Here is a 19150-nt window from a genome sequence, read left to right as displayed (position 1 = left end):
TGGTCTCTCCCATCTTTATTCTTATGGTAATTTGCAAAAGAAAACACTCACATGTGCACGCTGAGGGGGTAAGAGTGTGTGTGTGTTTGTGCGCAAATGTTCCCACCTGCACATATACAGTGCCATCACTCCAGTAATCAGCCTCCACGCGAGCCTGATTGAATAATAAATTACCCCATCAATGCATCATTACATTCAGTTAGATTAAGCGCCTCAAAATATTTACCCATGCAAAACAATCCAAGGAGATTAGACTATCACTTTAAATTGTCGCTCTCTGCGACGCACAATCAATGGGGGGGGGGGGGGGGGGGGGGGGAGTTGATGAGAGAGGAGCGAGGGGGGCAGAAAGGGAGGAAAGTTTAGCTCCTTCACCTCATTTTTATGCAGAATCACAAACATCATATGCATTTGGATGCCGGTGAGGAGGGTGTGTTTGGCAAGGGAGGTGGTGGTGGGGATGTGGCGGGGGGGAGGTAAGTGTGGAACGCTACAAAACATCACTCCCTAGTGGATTTGGTTTGTAAGCCTCTTTCACAGTAGAAAAGGCTTGGAAGGAGACTGGGATGTTTACTAATGACAATAGTAAAAAAATCCTTAAACCTTCGTGGCATTGTGCACGGTCGGATGAACACATTAACATAATGTGGTAAGGTAACTGTGATAGTCTGGAGTTTTACAAGCTGATGAGGAGCTTTTCTTATCTTTGCCAAAGTTGGTTATGCTAAGTGCACTTTAAAGGACCGGTGTGTAACAATTAGGGGGATCTAATAGCAGAATTGGAATATAATTTTAATAAGTTTTCTTTGGTGAATAATTATCTGATAATAAGAATCATGTTTTCGTGACCTTAGAATGAGCCGTTTATATCTACATAGGGAGCAGGTCCTCTTCATGGAGTCCGCTATGTAGCACCGCCATGTTTCTACAGTAGCCCAGAACGGACAAACCAAACTCTGTTAACTTTTCCTGCTTGGGCCGGAGTCCATAACGTTACTCGCTCTCTCTCTCTCTCTTGCTTCACCACTCACTTCCCATGTACATACAAACTCTACGCACTGGCTCTGCTACAGATGGCTCTAGAGAGAGCCGTTCATGTTTTCACGTCGGCCGCTGTAGTTCTCCAACACGGGAGAGGCTTCAGTTGGTTGCAATCTCGTCACCTCACTGCTAGATACTGCCAGATCCCACACACTGAACCTTTTAATTAAAGCTGTCAATCAATTAAAATATTTAATCCCGATTAATCGCATGATTGTCAATAGCTAGTCGCGATTCATCGCAAATTGTTTGCACATTTTTTATCTGTTCAAAATGTACCTTAAAGGGAGATTTGTCAAGTATTTAATACTCTTATCAACATGGGATATGGGACAAATATGCTTTCTTTATGCATATTTATATTTATATGTATATATGTATTATTGGAAATCAATTAACAACACAAAACAATGACAAATATTGTCCAGAAACCCTCACAGGTACTTCATTTAGCATTAAAAATATGCTCAAATCATAACATGGCAAACTGCAGCCCAACAGGCAACAACAGCTGTCAGTGTGTCAGTGTGCTGACTTGACTATGACTTGGCCCAAACTGCATGTGATTATCATAAAGTGGGCATGTCTGTAAAGGGGAGACTCGTGGGTACCCATAGAACCCTTCAGAGGTCAAGGGACCCCTTTTGAAAATGGCCATAACAGTTTTTCCTCTGCAAGATTTAGCGCAAGTTTGGAGCGTTATTCAACCTCCTTAGCGACAAGCTAGTGTGACGTGGTCGGTACCAATGGACTCCCTAGTACTTATAGTTTCACATAATGCCAGTATCTTCACTCTAACTTTAAAACTCAGCCCGCTATACCTTAAAAAACGCTAATTAATGCATTAAAGAAATTAGTGGCGTTAAAACGAATTTGCGTTAACGCGTTATTATCGCATTCCCTTTGACAGCCCTGATTTTAACAGTGACATAGTTGTCCAAGAAAAACTGTGTAGTCTCCGACTCTACTTCTGGAAACAGAGGGGTTCCAAACTTGGTTTGTGTCAATCATCCAGCAGGGTGGCTCTAAGCCCAGTGGTTTTAGATGACTATGTCCAGCCCAGTATGACTGTAGGCTGGGCCTTCCTCAGCAGGAATCCGGGCTATTTCTTCCTGTGGAGGAGTGGATGATAAGGGAAAGAGCGGAGCAGACCTCCGGTACACTGCCTCCAGAATCCAGCCTGGAGGAGAAGCAATCTATTACTCAGCCCGACACACACACACACACACACACACACACACACACACACACACACACAAGTGTAGATAAGACGTTAAGTGTAACTGTGTCAGCGCGTGTGCGTGTGTGTGAGGGAGAAGGGTGGCTTAAATGGGTGGAAAAAGTCCCAGGTTTATATCTTCATTCCACTTTAGGAAATGAAGGGGAGCGATGAATCGATAGAAATGAATGGAGAGAAGAGTGTAGGCGGTTTTGGTTCACAGGGCGAAGCGGCGGTGAAGGACTGCAGGTCACTGAGACCGATTACAGGGAGGCCGACAAAGTCAGTAATATTTCTGTTTTATTGTGCGGCCGCGTGGGTGTCACGTCTCCTTGAAGTTTGGGCTCCACTTATCAACGGCAACACTATTTACTGTCGCTGCACTTAATGTCCGACACAGAGCTCTCTCCGTATGAACTGGAGTGGACAGCGCTTCAGGATAACACTGTGTGTGTCCTAGCTTTTGGAAGAGAGTGAAAGGAATTCAAATCAGCACGGCATTCAGTGCACCTGACAAGAAAGAAGACATACTGAAATGATCTGAAAAGTTAGTGGGAACTTCGGAGTTTATTATATAGGAAAAGATAATCAATAGCTTACTGTTCGAAGCGCAGGTGGCGAATGTCCGCCTGATTGATTTTGACAATGCAGTCGTTCTCCTGGAAGAGACGCTCCTGCTCGGCTTTCCCCCCGCGCTCCAGACGCTTCACCAGCAAGCCCTGAGTCCTGGAAATGATCACACAACAGGTCACAGATAACACATCGTTTAGACACATACTGTATCAATTACACCACACATGGTCACAGAGCAATGTACCGAACAGCAGGCAGCAAGTTGCAAGCTTTGTCCCCTGCATCCTTATGTTTAAAAAGGTAATGACTGTCCATAGGAGACTAGAAGAGATGGCATGGAGGAGGGAAAAGGAGGGAATATAAAGATAAACTAGGTGATGAGCATTATCCAAGAATGAAGTAAATCTCTTAGTTATCCAGAGTAGATATTGGTTGTTTTTTAAGACCTAGAGATTTATAAGTTATAAAACAACAGTGTAACAAAGTGCTGCACATTTTGCGTGTAGTTTTTTTCCCTCCCAGATTTTGGGGAAAGTAAATAAAGGAACAGTATGTAACTTTTAACACGTTTTTTTTATTGCCAATGTGTGAACAGGTTGAAACCTAACCCGAAAAATGAGACCTTCTACGACTTTCTGGGTTTCCTCTATCGACCTATAGATTGCTTTTAATTTGAAGAATCCAGGCCTGAAAATCCAACAGATGTGCGCTCGCAAGTGCCTTCAAGGCCAACAGTGTGCAACCATAGCTACCGTTCACGGAGTCCGCTAACACCAACAAACGACAAGCCCTCACCACAACTCAGACTCTGAGCACCGAACACTGGTGTTGTGGGAGTACAGGTGTCACTGTTAACAAGCAATTTCTGATTCTTACAGAGAGTCCCTTTAACTTTACTATTTAGAAACTAAGTTTACTAAAGTAACTTTAGCCCAGCTGTAATGGTCTGTATTCACCAAAAGTAAACTTTCCAAACTTTAAGCTTGAATAAACCCCTGCATTTTTCCAGAGAAACACCACATTGCTAACAAAGTTTTAAAACCTGTGTCCTCTGTCCTCCGCTCTGTGTGCCTTTCTGTGTGCAGGTTTGAGAGAATGACAGGGCGGGTTGTCTGAGGTAATCCAGACCAACAGCTAAGAGATCGTCTTATGGCTTCAGAAGAATCGCTGCAGTTTTCCTTCGCTGGAGCTTAAGACGAGAGCCGGCAGTGCTGTAATAAATACCCGAGCAGTTCCACGGCGGTGCCATCTCAGCAATCCCTTCAAAAAAAAAAAGCAACCTTTACCTTTAAATACCCCCACACCCCCCCTCCTCGCTCCCTCCTCTAAATAAATACATCAGTGAGCTCCTTGGGGCTTTAGGCCCTGAGGATAACCGCATGCAAAGAGATCTGATGCGCGCTCGCACAGCACAACTACAAACTCCATCCGTCTCTAAGGCGTCAGATGCCTGAGGTAGCAGGTAGACTGACTGAGTGCAAACGTTTGGCGTCCTTGCATAAACTGACAAAAAAGTTTGGAGGCTTACTTTTGGGAAATTAAAAATAATGATGAAATATATCAGAGCCAAAAGTATTCAGAAGCCAAACTAGGATGTGCAAGAAATAGTGAATCACGCTGCAATAAACAGCTTATCAGTGGCAAGGGCATAAGCTACGTGCTTTTCATCATTTTCAGCTACTTCCTGTCGTTTCACTGGACACATAAACAACAGCACATTTAAATTGTGACCCTGTTTACCGCAGACGTCAAGGGCAGATTTGCGGAGCTCTTTAGCATTTCAGCCAAACGGGGCCACTCTCAGAACATTGCCCTAATTGGCTGCATAATGTGGACATCCACGCTCTCGCCGCAGACTCATCTCAGCTCCTCAATGGGGGTAAATGGCTCGGCATTAAGTTGAAATTAAAGATCGCAAAAGGCCCTTCCCTCTTCCTCGGTGTCGGAGCCGGCGTTGCCAGGTCAGCTTAAGTGTGTTGAGCGGAGAGTAATTGCGGGCCGTGTGGAAGCGGACATGATTGTGCTTTATCTCCATAAGTGTTGGCAGCTTGAAAACAAAGTATTGCGAATGGAGATTACAGCGTGGACACACTCTAATGACTCCTGATCTGGTAGCAGACAGTAGATAAAGGAGTTTTGGTTGATCCCCGATCAGTATTCAAAGCAGCAGGCAGGGAGGATTGGGGATAAAGCGGCATCTTTTAGAGATTTGAAGTAGATGATGATTTTGTAAAAGCACTATTATTGTGATGACTGTAATGCACTGCCGTCCTCTCAATTCCTCTCCATCTCACTGGTGGCTTTTTTTTTGTAGATATTTATCAGGTTCTTGAGGAAAGCAGGAGAGTTGAAGCAAAATCTAAATGGCATTCTCACTGGGTGTAAGTCAGTGAATAAATTAGGCGTCAGATATAAGCACAAGGAGTTTGTAGTTAGAAAAATGTGTGCAAACTTTGGAGGAAAAAATACCAGGCCTGCTGTTCCTAAAACACAAAAATCAGCATTGTACTGTACATGTATGCACTGTATGGTTTAACTCCATCTCGTGGCTGGGCGGCAGTGCTGAGAGATGATTTGAAGGAGGCCACCTGCTCTCATCCACTGCCTTTAATCAAATAATAATCCAATCAGGATCCATTTATGCACGGCAATTATGTCCGCAGTTTGTTTACAATTGAAACTGGTCATGGAATGAGAAGTTCATTAAGCAAAGAATGCATCTGCGAGGGGCTCGGCAGTGTGTGTGTGTGTGTGTGTGTGTGTGTGTGTGTGTGTGCAGATGTACAGTACATCTATGTGTGCACAGCATTCAAGGTAGATCAGCACTGCTCCCAAGCTGTTTGTGTAAGAGAAAGAATGAGACAGCGAGACTCTGTGTGGGAAGACACCGGTCATGTGAGTCCACAAACTGCAAGTTCATACTGTACAGGTAAGGATCTGTGCATGTGTGTGTGTGTGTGAGAGAGAAAGAGATACTGTCTGCTGGAGTCTCTAAGCTCTCTCCTGCAGCTGTCTCCCCCTCCCCGCTTGGATCTAACTTGATGTCAGCACAGCGGAGCAGAATGCGAACAGCCGACGCTGGAGCGCCTGCAGTTCCTTGTTTGCTGTCTGGTTTTGCTGGCTGTCTGACCCCCGTGGCCCTGGTCTAGACGTAATGACAGCCCGCTGAGTCTAATGCCTCCTGTCCTAGCGCACACAGCACACAGGAAGGAGCTGGACCTGGCCATTAGCATCCTCCCACTGACCAGACGCTAAGTCTTATCATGTCTGAAGTTAATTGAAGGCTCTGGTGGCTATTAGTAATGACCTTAGCTGATGGAGAAGACGGTGCCGTGCAGCATCACCACTGTATCCTGCAAGATGCAGTTTGATTTTTGTGGGGATACAGAGGAGCTGAGTGCTTCAGGAACGAGTCCTAGAAACCCAGAAATGCATTTTAGCACTTCCTGTTCCCTCGTCTGGAAGTCAATGGGTTTTTACTTAGATGCCTGAAATAAGGTCTGTGCTTGTTAACACATACTGAAGAGATTTTAACGTTTTGTTCTACAAAAATACGTCAGTAAATATACCACTTGTGAATTTTGAAGCTTTTACGTGTCTTAAAAAGGAGACAACTAAACGCCATCACGCCTCATTGTGTTTGTTTATAGCCCAACGTTAGCGTTCCACTTCTGGTGATTGCATTCCCACTTCAAAAATCAGAAAAGTGGTGTTGGCGTTTGTGGAGATTATCTTGCTAAACAAAATATGCACGTATCATAAACGTTTGTTTGCCACAGAGCATATTTTCAGCAATAATCCAAAACCCAATGGAAAAATCTGGCGCTTTTTTCGAGGGAACCAGTGCGATGCTAACATCCTGGTTGGCCTAAAAAAAACACGTCATCCCTGGAGCACTCTATAGCATGTCTCATATATAGCTGGATTTCAACTTTATTTAAGCAATATTGCTTGGTGGGACTCATCGTGAATCATTTACTTTCCTCCTCTGACTCAGGATAACTCAAAGTGTCACAGCTTCTGAGGGAGTCAATCGCACGAGGTCAAAGCTAAATATAGTTTCCTGACACTTGCTTATAAACAGCAATGGGATTAGTGTCCCAAAAGAAAATGACACGCAGCAATCTTCAATGACAGCCATCCTCTCTCTCCCTCAAATGTCATCCCGTTCCATCTCCTCACTTTGTCTTTTCGCCTCCCTCTCTCTCCCAGCCAGCGCTGAGTAGTCACATTCACCTTGGTGCTGTGCCAGTCCCTTGGCGTGCAGCGGGGATCAGTGTTATACACAAGCTTTTAGTTTGATTACATCTGGCCACTTCCTCTGCCCTTTATTTTTTTTTTTCTGGAATAACTGTAAACTGGGATGCATTCCTCCTCTTTGTCCCCTGTCATCGACACTCCTCGTCAGTTAAAAAAAAAAAAAAAGGCAAAAGAAAGCATGTCTGAATCACCTTCAAGGCAGAGCGGACACCGTTGTGACTGAGGACATAGGTTAGGATAAAAGAAAAGCAGAATACGACTTGGAAAGAAACTGTGCAGTCAAGAGCAAAAAGCTGCTTTCATCTGTTCTCCTTCCCACTGGGGGCTTCCGAGCTTTCGGGTATGAGCTGGGTATGGGCGTGGTGTTTCAGCAGTGAGGCTCGCAAAAATAAAAAAATTAAAAAAAGATGGCCGGAAGAATCAGAGTCAGTGAAAAGGACAGCCTGGAGCAACATGTAAAAAGAGGTGAATAAGAGAGAACAGAGAGCAGAGAGTGAGAATAAAAGTGAAATGATGAGTCAAAGTAAAAAGGAAGCAAAACTTCAAACCAAAGGATGCAGGAGACATATTGGATGGTGAAGCTATAACTAGCTATAGTTGTACACTAAGCTGCATTGATTCTCAGATTGTTCTTTTACCTGACATCGTGCGTACTGAGGGGCACTACGTGGATCCCCAGGGGCCCTCCAGCATTGGACACCTCGACCGGCTTGAGCAGGCCTCTGCAGGACGATGATGGATGAGGCCGAGGGGACGAGAAGAGGGAGGAGGCAGGGGGAGACATGCATGAATAAAAAAACAACAGCTACGACAAGAAAATGTAGAATATAAAGGACAACACACTCAAACATGACAAGACATTGATGGGATGTATGGGATAAAGGGGGTTGGTGCGGCCTTATTGGCGGAGCCTGCATTGTGTTGTCTATACAAAGTCATCCATTACAAAGTCAGACTGGTGGACCTCGGGGTCGATTAGGGGCCCAAATGGAGACTCCAATTAAGTGATTAAGATCAGATTGTTGTGCTAAAAGAGAACAGATTAATTGAAAAACGTGTGGGGAAGGGAGGAGGAGGAGGTTAATTTGTGTAGATAAAGACGTGAAGACAAATGAACACGAGCGGCCGTTGATGCAGATGTGTGTGATGGTGTTGATGGAGGAAGGCGTGGTCTTTGTGCATGCTTTGTGTTGCCATTGTCATATGGTAATATGGCTGTGTTTAGGGATGATGTTGTGGCAATTATTAACCTTTCTGGTATCACTGTGGTAAATTAAAAGGTCAGTTCACCCAAATTATAAAAAAATACATGTTTTCTTCCTTAGCTCTGGTGTGATCTAGCCATGCATATGGTTTGTGTTTTATTATCTCTTTATTAAAACCAGTTTTCATGGAGACTATTCTAGTGTAGAAAGTAGTTCCTATGAAAACAGGAACACTTTGCTGCGGTATTTATCAAAATGTAACAGCACTGCAGACTAAATTCTATTGTGGTGGCAGACATGTGAGAGGAGGACATCTCTTATCTGGACAAGTGAGACAAAACCTATCAACATGGGTAGATACTAGGGCTGTCAAAGTTAACTCGATAATAACGCAAATTTGTTTTAGAAGCCACTCATTTCTTTAACGCATTAAAGCAACTTGCAATTCTTTTGGTCCTAGCAGGCTCAGTTTTAAAGCTAGAGTGAAGATACTGGCATTATATGAAACTAGAAAACATAATGAATCCATTGGTACTACTGGCTTGTTGCCATAAAGGCTAAATAATGCTGCAAACTTAGCTTTAAACTTTAAACTTTAAGCTTTAAACTAACTTTGGCGAGGAAAAAGTGGCATGTCCATTTTCAAAGGGGTCCCTTGACCTCTGACCTCAAGATATGTGAATGAAAATGGTTTCTATGGGTACCCACGAGTCTCCCCTTTACAGACATGCCCACTTTATGATAATCACATGCAGTTTGGGGGCAAGTCATAGTCAAGCCAGCACACTGACACACTGACAGCTGTTGTTGCCTGTTGGGCTGCAGTTTGCCATGTTATGATTTGAGCATATTGTTTTATGCTAAATGCAGTACCTGTGAGGGTTTCTGGACAATATTTGTCATTGTTTTGTGTTGATAACTGATTTCCAATAATAAATATATACATACATTTGCATAAAGCAGCATATTTGCCCACCCCTATCTTGATAAGAGTATTAAATACTTGACAAATCTCCCTTTAAGGTACATTTTGAACAAATAAAGTGTGTAATTAATTTACGATTAATCACGATTAACTCTGGACAATCAAGCAATTAATTGGGATTAAATATCTTAATGGATTGACAGCCCTAGTAGTAGATACCAATCTGTAATTTGGGTGAACCAACCCAAAGACATACTGTATGGTATATAGGTGGTCGGGTTGTTGGGGATCACTCACTCTAGACTGAACATAGGTGAATGTTCCAATGAGGAGTCCGCCCTCCCTACTGGCTCTATCCTTTCAATCCTCCTTTCGTGTCTCCTTCGCTCTTCTTCCTCCTCCTCCTGAAAAAGAACGAAAGAAAGAAAGACAGGATAAATCATTAAAAGACTGCTCCAGCATAGTAAAAGACTCACACTCTCAATGTCATTCTTTCTATTTGGCTGTGGCTGCGTCTCCCTCTCTCTCTCTCTCTCTCCTCCTGGCTTTTAATCCAATTACCTGCAGGAACAAGTAACGGCCTCAATTCTAAATCAAAAGAGACTCTCAGCAGAGTACAGACGGGCGGCACAGAAACATCCTTCCCCAGCCAAAAACTTCAGGGACCGTAGTGACAAAGTGGCCCTGATCGATTGCTCCCGCTCAATCAATCAGGTCTGGCCTGGGGCGTGGCACCGCCGGCGTTTTTTTTTTTTGCGGTGATGCGATCGGGGTCTATAGCGAAGGAAAGTGGTTGTGCCCGCTGTCATTTGTTTCTCTCACTCTCTTCATTTCATTTACTCATCTTCCTTCAGGGCCATTAGACAGCGCGGCCGGGAGGCGGTGGCTTTTTACAGGCCGGCCAGACATCTGAGGACTTAACTAGGCTCTGGAACGAGAGCGGCTTCATGCTCTCCTTAATGGGTTATGAAATCTTTATCTGAGCTCTCCTTATGTGGATGGTACAGATTGAGCAGGGCACTTCCAAGCAGTGCTGACATGCTGCATGTAGAACAGGAGGGAGACATATCATCTAATAACACAGGGTTCAATTTCAAGTTCTGTTGAAGGTTAGTTAAGGGAGGAGCTGGGGAGATTCATCAACAAGTCATAAGCACACTGAACATTTCAAATTTAAAAAGGACGAGGTCATTTCAGTGTTTGCTTCCAGTCCTGTTAGTAACCGCTGATCCTTGTGTGTGTGTGTGTTTCTGTGTGTATGTGTGTGCTTGTCAGCCCCTCAGACAGCACGTTGTCTCCTTGGGAGGGTCTGCTGAAACGCTTTGTTAGCCACCGCTATTCCCCCCCCCCCCGCCCCTCACCCCCTCGCCTCCCTCTTTTTCTCTCTTTTACTAAAATGTCAAGCACATCCAAATAGGTCTTGTGCCATTCTGGTTTCTTTATGGAAATAGATTCAACCCTTTTCAGAGCCCGGGATATCTTCGGCGACACGCGGGCCGTGACACAGCGGGACTCGCACTCCGCTATTTATTTATAAGAGTGGGGGGCATGAAATTTTCATCGGCGGTTTATACCTAAAGAGACCCCGACTCGCCCTTACCTGTCTGTTTCCCTTCTCAAACCGTTCCGTATGAAAATGAGTCAGTCAATCAGTCAGCCCTGTCTTTAATTATGTGTCAGCTGAGGTCCCGGGTGCCTCGCGGGGCCCGTTATTCACAAAGCCTTTTATGAAAACCCCCCAGGTGGATTGGCTGGATATTTTTTTTATCCATATATACGCTGTGCACAAAGGACCTGACCACCTGTGGGAAACCATGAATAAAGACGGGAGTGGAGACGACAGGTGAAATTGGACAAGAAGAATAAATATAAGACCATATACTGTATTAAATATGCTATATAATGAGAATGGCAGAAACAGTTTGGAAACCAAAGGAATACTTTAATTTCATGTTCAGCAAGAAAAATGAAGGAGGCGATGGTGCTCGACGTCTTTGTCTCATTAGACAACGGAGGGATCTGAGAGGAGAGCTGATTCACAGTGTATCATCACACAGAGTGACATGTAATTAACTCCAGTAACAGTAGCTCTCAGCAACAATCTCCTGTCTGTTAGTTTGCTACTGTAGATTAAAAGTGGGTTGTGATTTCCCACTTAGCATCTTTCTGCTGAAATGTAAGAAAAATAGGGATGTTAATAATTCACCGTTTAACCGACATTAAAAAGTGTGGTTTAGGTTAAAAGAAATATTAAATATTAAATAAAAAGCTGAGCAAATCTCAGAGGAGCGACCCGTCACTTAAAGGAGAATAGATGGTCCACCTTAACAGCACACGAGAAGAGAATCTAAGCCGGTGTTGTTGCTAAGGCCAGGGCTAACCGCCTTCACTTTAATCAGCAGGTGGCTGGCGAGCAAGACACGGGAGCTTGGCTTTTGGGAAGATGTATTGTCCCTGTCAAATAAATTAATAAATAAATAAATAAAATTCACCGAGAAATAAACTGTACACACACTGCACTGCTACTCTCACAGCTATGGCGTTACTGATAACTCCATACTCACCGTCACACACACGGTCTGTCGGACACTCGGTATCGTTACGCCGGGTTCACAAGAGTACACCCTCGTCTCACACACACGCTCTGTCTCTCGACCGGCCACTCTCTAAAGTTACACCGTGCTCACAGAGTACGCCATGGCAGACAAACTAAATGATGCGGCGGAGACGATGTGTCCATGACAATACACACAGCGTCACAGCTGCTACAGTAACTCTCCCGGATGGGTGAACTGGGGACTCAGTTGTCTGTTTTTGCACATACACTGCAGCTGGTGATAAATGATGGATTAAACCTGTAAACCTGGGTGGCTTGTTAGGCACTAAAAGTAGCACCGCTGCATGCAACGCACTAATCTTGTCGGTTAACGGTTAATAATCGGTTAACAAGGGTCGGTTATCGGTTAGAAAAGAAATTCAAAATTAGCATCCCTAAAGAAAAACTAGAGATATGTCATGTGATGGAACAAAGAAGAAGTAAAGTAAGGAAAGACACTGTATCAGAGCACCGAGGTGAAGGGATCCTTCGCTCGCACCAGGCCGAAAGCACAGTGCAAGCTGAGTTGAGTGTGTGAATGTGACAGGAACAATCGCCAAAAAAATGGCACGAGTAGATATCAGAGCAGCACTCGAGCGAGGTGATATTTCTATTCAGGTATATATTCCAGCCGACTGGTGTGAAAAACTGAGAGGAGCTGTGAAAACGACACCAAAGGACTAAAAGAAAGACATTTCAGGAGAGCGAGCGAACCAGGGTGAGTTGGCAATGCAGTTGAGAAGAGAGAGAAAAGGAGTTGTGAATGAGAGCAATGGGACGGAAAATATTATGTAAAATCAGCCTCATTAAAACCGTTGCTTTGTTAAAAGCAGGATAATCTGCAAACGGGGGTGAGATTTCCACTTGTTTCAAGAACTTGCTTAACTGTTTTCTCCTTGATACAAGTGCAGCGATCCGCCTTACACCCTCCTGATTCCGATATTGACTTTCTGTCCAAGGACATCTGTGGAACAGTTGAACTACTTCAGAAATCAAAGTGGAATCATTTCACATGCTTTGGCAGGATTTGTAATGTTTTTTTGTGAAAAATGTACAAACGTTTAGCACCTTTAAAGTGAAACATACCGTTGTAATATCTAGCTGAAACAACCCGTCTTACACTACTAGTTTTGTAAAGTGCTCGTGTTTTGATGTACGAGCAGTGATTTCTCAGCCAATGTGAGTGTTTTCATTCTCACATTTGAATGCACAGCACGCTTCATCTGCCAGTAAATTTCCACCATAAACAGAAAACACATGATTGACACTTGACACTGGATTCAAAAGGCAGTGCTTGAGTGGCCACCGTGGTTCATTAGAGTAAAAAAACGGGGCTGTCCAACCAGCGAGGGCTCAGCCTCTTCATTAGAGACTCTGGACAAAGACTGCGAATACGATACATAATTACTTGTTAAGATTGACATTTCAGGCAGTGAAGTCCTTGAGGAGTAGCTGCTGATTTCTTCCTATATAGTGGCTGAGTTGAGTCAGTGTTGCAGGGGTCAGTGTGTCCTTGAGAGCAGGGGCAGGAGAAGAAGACGAAGAAGAAGAAGCCATATCTCTTTATATTCACTGCTAGCCCACTTATTGCCTGTTCTCGTGTCAGTGGCAAAGCCGTGCACTGAGTGACAGCCGAGGAGAGACACGGGCTAAATATACATCCATCTCTCTCTGCCCCTCTTCTCTCTTTCTTTGTCTCTCCATCATTCTGAATCTAACACTTCCCCCTCTCTAAAAAACCCTCCATTTCTTCCTCCCTTGAGTGCTTTTAGCACCCTGTTGATCCCTTGGTAACCAGTGGAGTGGGGAAGCAACAAAGCTTTTCAACTCTCCACGGCACTCTTTCATAGCTCTCTCTCTCTCTCTCTCTCTCTCTCTCTGCTTCACTCCCCTCATCTCTCTCTCCCTTCCTTCCATGCACTATAGGGAGGGCTTGGAGCCCTGATCTGTGGCCAAAAAATCCACCAGCCTCTTTAACAATGAAGGGAAGCAAAAAAGCAAAAGGGTTGGCCATCGGACAGCTGCAGCATTAGATTATTGAGAGTCATATAAGAAAAGAGAGAGAGAGAGAGAGAGAGAGAGAGAGAGAGAGAGAAAGAGGGAGAGCTGCAAAGTGCAGAGTCTTGTTACCTTCAAATGGACGGACAGGTTATACTACGGTGAGAGGACCACTGAGAGAGACGAAGAGTGGGAGGAAGGGGAGGAAGGGAGGTAGCAGCTGTCTGCTCACACACACATATATTGAAGCCCAGTGCTTGGGGGTTGGGGCAAAGGGTGGGTGTGCTGAGGAGCTGTCATCCTCCATCAACCGCTGTCCTAAAGGACACCTACTGTAAGCGTGTGTGTGAGTGTGTCATGCCATTAGCCATGGGCAAGTACAACATGTAGCTGCTAGGGGGAAAGAGGGGGGGGAGAAGGGTGAGGACTCCCTCCTGAGCCCATCTTTGGCGTCAAGGGCTTAACAAGGACAGGGTCAAAGGTCACAGCCAATGGTGTGTTGCCGGCCACCACCCCTCCTATAGGGCCACATCTGTGTGACGGCTTCATGTGCAGGAGGAGGCCTCGCCTCGCTGTCAGGCGATGTCACGCGCTCCCCTTACAATGGGCCGTCTGTGCCCGGCAAAAAAAAAAACAGGATATGGAATTATCACAAAATGAACAATGTGGCGTGTTAGCTGTATGAAAAAATATATATAAAGGAAACAAGCAATTGAATCGGAGCGTTTAGCAAAAAATGGCTGTTGAAATATTTACTAAGACTGCCCTGCTCCTGATGTGGGTCGGCTACAAATATGAAACATTAATTGTGCGAGGTGACACGCGCCCCTTGTGGAAACATTAAACCAGCCAAAGGTAACAAACGATGGCAACATGTGAAAAGGATCTGTTTTCAGTGAGCAGAGGTGTAACAAGGAGGGAAAAAAAAGCAAAGCAGCAGAGGCGGAGGTTTTTCCTCTCCCGCACTAAAGGTTAAGGAGCCATAATTGTACCCTCATTACCTCCAGTTAATGCAGTTCGACTAAACCACTGTACAACAGAGAAGACCGAAAAGGACTTCAGTGTACGGCTGCATTGCACAATGGCATTGACATACAAAGACAAGCTGCCGGGAAAAACTCCTAATTGTCCTGTTAAAGTTCCTTTGACCTCACAAAGCAATTACCAATACATCAGACCGGCAACACGTCATCCAGAGTAGGTTCTCATGACCACGGCCCCATGTCCCTCATTGACGGCAACAGCGTAAACAGGAAAAATGTCTCCAAACTTCTACTTTAAACAAACCTACAATAGTAATAACGCTATGCCGAAGAATTGCTGTGTAGTAGGTTGCACCAACAATAAATCCCAAAAAGCTGATATCTGATTTATTCTGCTGCCATGTCCTAAAAACGGTAAAATAGAGGGTCTTTTTGACTCCAAGCTATAGACCAGACCAGCATAGCGTCATCGCTGATGCTGGTGACTAACGTTAGCTTGAGGCTGCTGCAGTAACACAGTCATACATTAATGTTATAGCAGCATCAGACTGTCGTCTCCAACTAAATCTCAGCCTATAGATCAAACAGTTGGCTATTAACACGTTGGTTATTTACAGACAACACTCAGACGAACGGGATGCAATTAAATATGTATAGATGTCTGGATAAGCAATATCCGGCCACTGTGTTGGACGGGGGGAAGACTGAAGGGATGTGGCGGCGATCAACCTTCATTCATTAAGATATCGCGAACGCTCAGGTTCAGAAAAGGTCGCAAAATAATTATTAGATATATGTGCATAAAACAAACGTTTCGTTAACAAGAGATGACGAACATGTCAAAATTACAATCCAAACACATGTCACATTGCATTGAAGTCTCTGGGATCTTTGGTTTTCTACCCTCCCAGAAGGGAGTAGTGACCAGCGCCAGAATCTGGCTGAATCAATCAGCAGTTTAAAAGAAGCTTCGTGGCATTGGACACAAAGATTTGTCACCTAAATTTGAACCGCAGATGATCCCGACTTGTCAAAATAGAGCAGCTGCCTTCACCAGCTGCTGATGGATGGCATATGCAGTGTGTGTAGGATGACCTGGTCATAGCGGTGACAAGAATATTCTGCGTGTTACAGAAGCTCTTTTATCCCTCAACATCCATGCCCTCAGAGGAAACTGCCATCGGGGCCAAATTACGCTCCAAAATGGCCTCTGTGAATAGATTGGACATGACTGTTGCACCCGACGACCCGGCCAAACCCTCTCTCTCTCTCTCTCTCTCTCAACTATCCTTAACCCTTCATTCCCCACCAGCCCATCGGACTCCAACGCCATTACAACAACTAATACGTCACAATGACTGAGCTTATGAGACACTTATTTACATTTATGTTGGGGATGGGGGAACATTATAAAAGGCTGAGCGAAGAGTTAACCTGGTTAGTGGATGATGAAGGGTCATAATGACCTCCTTCATCCTACCCACAAGTTCCCTAAATGGCACTTAATGGTTGTCAGCAAAGCGGCAAATACCCGTTTTAGCCTACTCTCTTATCTTCTTTATATTGTTATGATCTTTAGCATCATGATGATGTAAGCTAAGGGTGATTTCAATACAATGATGATTCATTGTATTCAGAGTTGTACACAGAATATACAGCGTAGTGTATCGGGGACTCTTTCAATGAATGTTTCATTTGTTTGGCAAACTATTAGCTCCCTGTTGGACTGGAAATTGCAGATCTGGAAGGAAATCAAAGCGGTGTGACCCCAGTGCCTGCTAGCTCTCTGGTTCGTATGTCTGTGAGGGAGAGAGACGGAGCGAGCGAGGTTAGGATACTACAGTCCTATGTTTGTGTGCCAAGGGGAGAAGCCGAGGCGGCGGCTGTCCTCTGATGAGGACATGTGTTGTCTTTCATATTTCACACCCCGCACCCATGGGCTCCAGCCTTGTTCAAAGGAGAGCACTCGCATTCCACATTAGATGTACTATTCCTTTTGATGATGACGAGGGGGAGTCAAATAGGAGTTGTTGTGCTAGGTTAGGACAGTGGGGAGCGGGGTTGGGTATCATGAACCTGTTCCGCATTGGAAACATTTTTTTAGGAAACAAGCTTTTTGATTCCACTTATCCATCCTGACAGAAAAGTTTTGGACTTTCTCTACAGTCCTGACAGTCCTTTCTTCAGCATGGTTGATGAAAGCAGCGTTTTCATAGCCATAATGCCTCATAATCAGCTCATGATTATTGGAACACTTTATTGGAATATATGGAAAAATCCATCTTGTGGATGGCAAGGCAGAAAACACTTTTTTTTTCAATTTAAAAAAAAAAAAACATAAACTAAGATGTAACTTATGACAAGATTATTGTTTTTATAATAAAGGTGGTCTTTGCTTTTTAAATCGTTTTTCTCACCCAAATGATTTTCCAGCAGCTAAAACCAGAATTTGATAAGAATCCAAAGCAATATCAATTACAATATCATTAAAGATAAATGATAACCGACTCCAGTGGGGGCATGAGGCTTTATGTTTCCATTTATTAATGTTAGGGCTGTCAGTCCATTAAAATATTTAATTGTGTTTAATTGCATGATTGTCCATAGTTAAACGCGATTAATCGCAAATTAATCGCACGTTTTGTTTTTTTCTAAATGTACCTTAAAGGGAGATTTGACAAATATTCAATACTCTCATCAACATGGGAGTGGGCAAATATGCTCAAATCATAACATGGCAAACTGCAGCCCAACAGGCAACAACAGCTGTCAGTGTGTCAGTGTGCTGACTTGACTGTGACTTGCCCTAAACTGCATGTGATTATCATAAAGTGGGCATGTCTGTAAAGGGGAGACTCGTGGGTACCCATAGAACCCATTTACATTCACATATCTTGAGTTCAGAGGTCAAGGGACCCCTTTGAAAATGGCCATGACAGTTTTTTCTTCGCCAAAATTTAGAATAAGTTTGGAACGTTATTTAACCTCTTTCGAGACAAGCTAGTATGACATGGTTGGTACCAATGGATTCATTAGGTTTTCTAGTTTCATATGATGTATCTTCACTTCAGCTTTAAAATTGCATTAACTTTGACAGCCCTAATTAATATATCTCCATTCTCAATTATATATTTCCCTGCCAATGATATGCATGGTATATTGTATTCCCAGCTGGCCAAGTTTAATGTAACTTCCTCATCCCAGCACCTATTTTTAATCAACAAAAATCTCCACTCTCTAAATCTGCCTCTCTTTGTTTTGTTTTGGAAAGACATGGCTTCGAGCTCGTAAAAGTTCAGGCTCTGACATGGATTTACTTGAAGCAAATTACAGGGACGGGACCGGTTCCTAATGCTGTTAAGCAAATTAGATAAGAGATGTGAGGCTGCATTTGTCCACATCAGGACGGAGGGCGGCGAGATTCGGAGGGGTGGGGGCGAGAGGCGGACAGCGCTGTTTGTAGGCTGATATTTGGAAAAAACAAAGGCCCGACTCTCTCTCTCTTTACTCCACTCATTCTCCCTATTTGTAATCTTCGTCTCTTCTTTTGTTCCCTGAGCCCCCGACAGGGAGAGACCTGCTTTGTGCGGAATACATCATCTGCCAGCGCCTGTTTCATATCAGGCCTGGACTGATCTATCAATGACACAGCTGCCTTTGCCTTTGCCCACTGTATCGTTAAATTGCACTTTAATTAAATTAGGCCTGCTAATTATGAGGGCTTAAATCAATCACCAGGTCAATAACAAAGGCCCAAAGCGGACGAAGAGGCCCGAGACTTTTTTCCAAACCTCATCAATAACAGCCGCAACCGGAGCAGACCGCTCCTGTACCAGAGAGCCGGAGGTTCAAACGGGTAGGAATTACTGCGAATTGAGTTATCGTCACCGGCTTTTGTCCAGAGCACTTCTTACTCTTACGAGCTCTGTGAATAATGTTGTTTGAATACAGTAGAAATGTGCATAGCATTTTTGAATGAGAATAGCACTTCAAAGGGGTGTTTAAAAGTATCTGGTGCATAAAAAAAAATAGTTCAAAAGGGATATTATGCCTTCCCAGACACCTGGCTTAGGTGGAGGGAGGTGATTCTGAACAGATAATCCTGGGGGTTGAGTGCGCAGCCCAGCTGAGCGGAAGGTCCCAGCTGAATCCCAGGTCTTTATCCATGCATTAAAAAGAGCTCTGTGGTGCTTTTCGCAGATTAATCATCATTTTGAGCTTATTAAGTGGGAGGACAGTCTGCTTTCCACTGCTCAGAACGTTTAATCTATCTTTCAAACTGTGAAGGTCAGCGAGCGAAAGTTACCCCCGTTGAAATAATAGCGGGTGTTTGAATTTCAATGAGAGCGC

At 44.1% G+C, this 19150-nt stretch overlaps 1 protein-coding gene across 3 annotated transcripts in view; it reads right to left on the bottom strand.

Moving 5' to 3' along the window:
• The window catches only part of LOC119480529 (partitioning defective 3 homolog), a 431832-nt gene that overhangs the window by 224052 nt on the left and 188630 nt on the right, over positions 1-19150 (bottom strand). For all 3 annotated transcript variants that reach the window (XM_037756853.1, XM_037756854.1, XM_037756855.1), the window contains 3 exons: positions 9521-9627; positions 7732-7815; positions 2861-2986 (listed from right to left, as the gene is read on the bottom strand). In XM_037756853.1, coding sequence (XP_037612781.1) covers positions 2861-2986; positions 7732-7815; positions 9521-9627 — 317 coding nt within the window. The remainder of the gene's footprint in view (positions 1-2860; positions 2987-7731; positions 7816-9520; positions 9628-19150) is intronic.

The sequence above is a fragment of the Sebastes umbrosus genome, chromosome 21 (genome assembly GCF_015220745.1).
Source record: "Sebastes umbrosus isolate fSebUmb1 chromosome 21, fSebUmb1.pri, whole genome shotgun sequence".
In the NCBI taxonomy this organism is placed as follows: domain Eukaryota; kingdom Metazoa; phylum Chordata; class Actinopteri; order Perciformes; family Sebastidae; genus Sebastes; species Sebastes umbrosus.
This window is presented reverse-complemented; position numbering and strand designations above follow the sequence as displayed.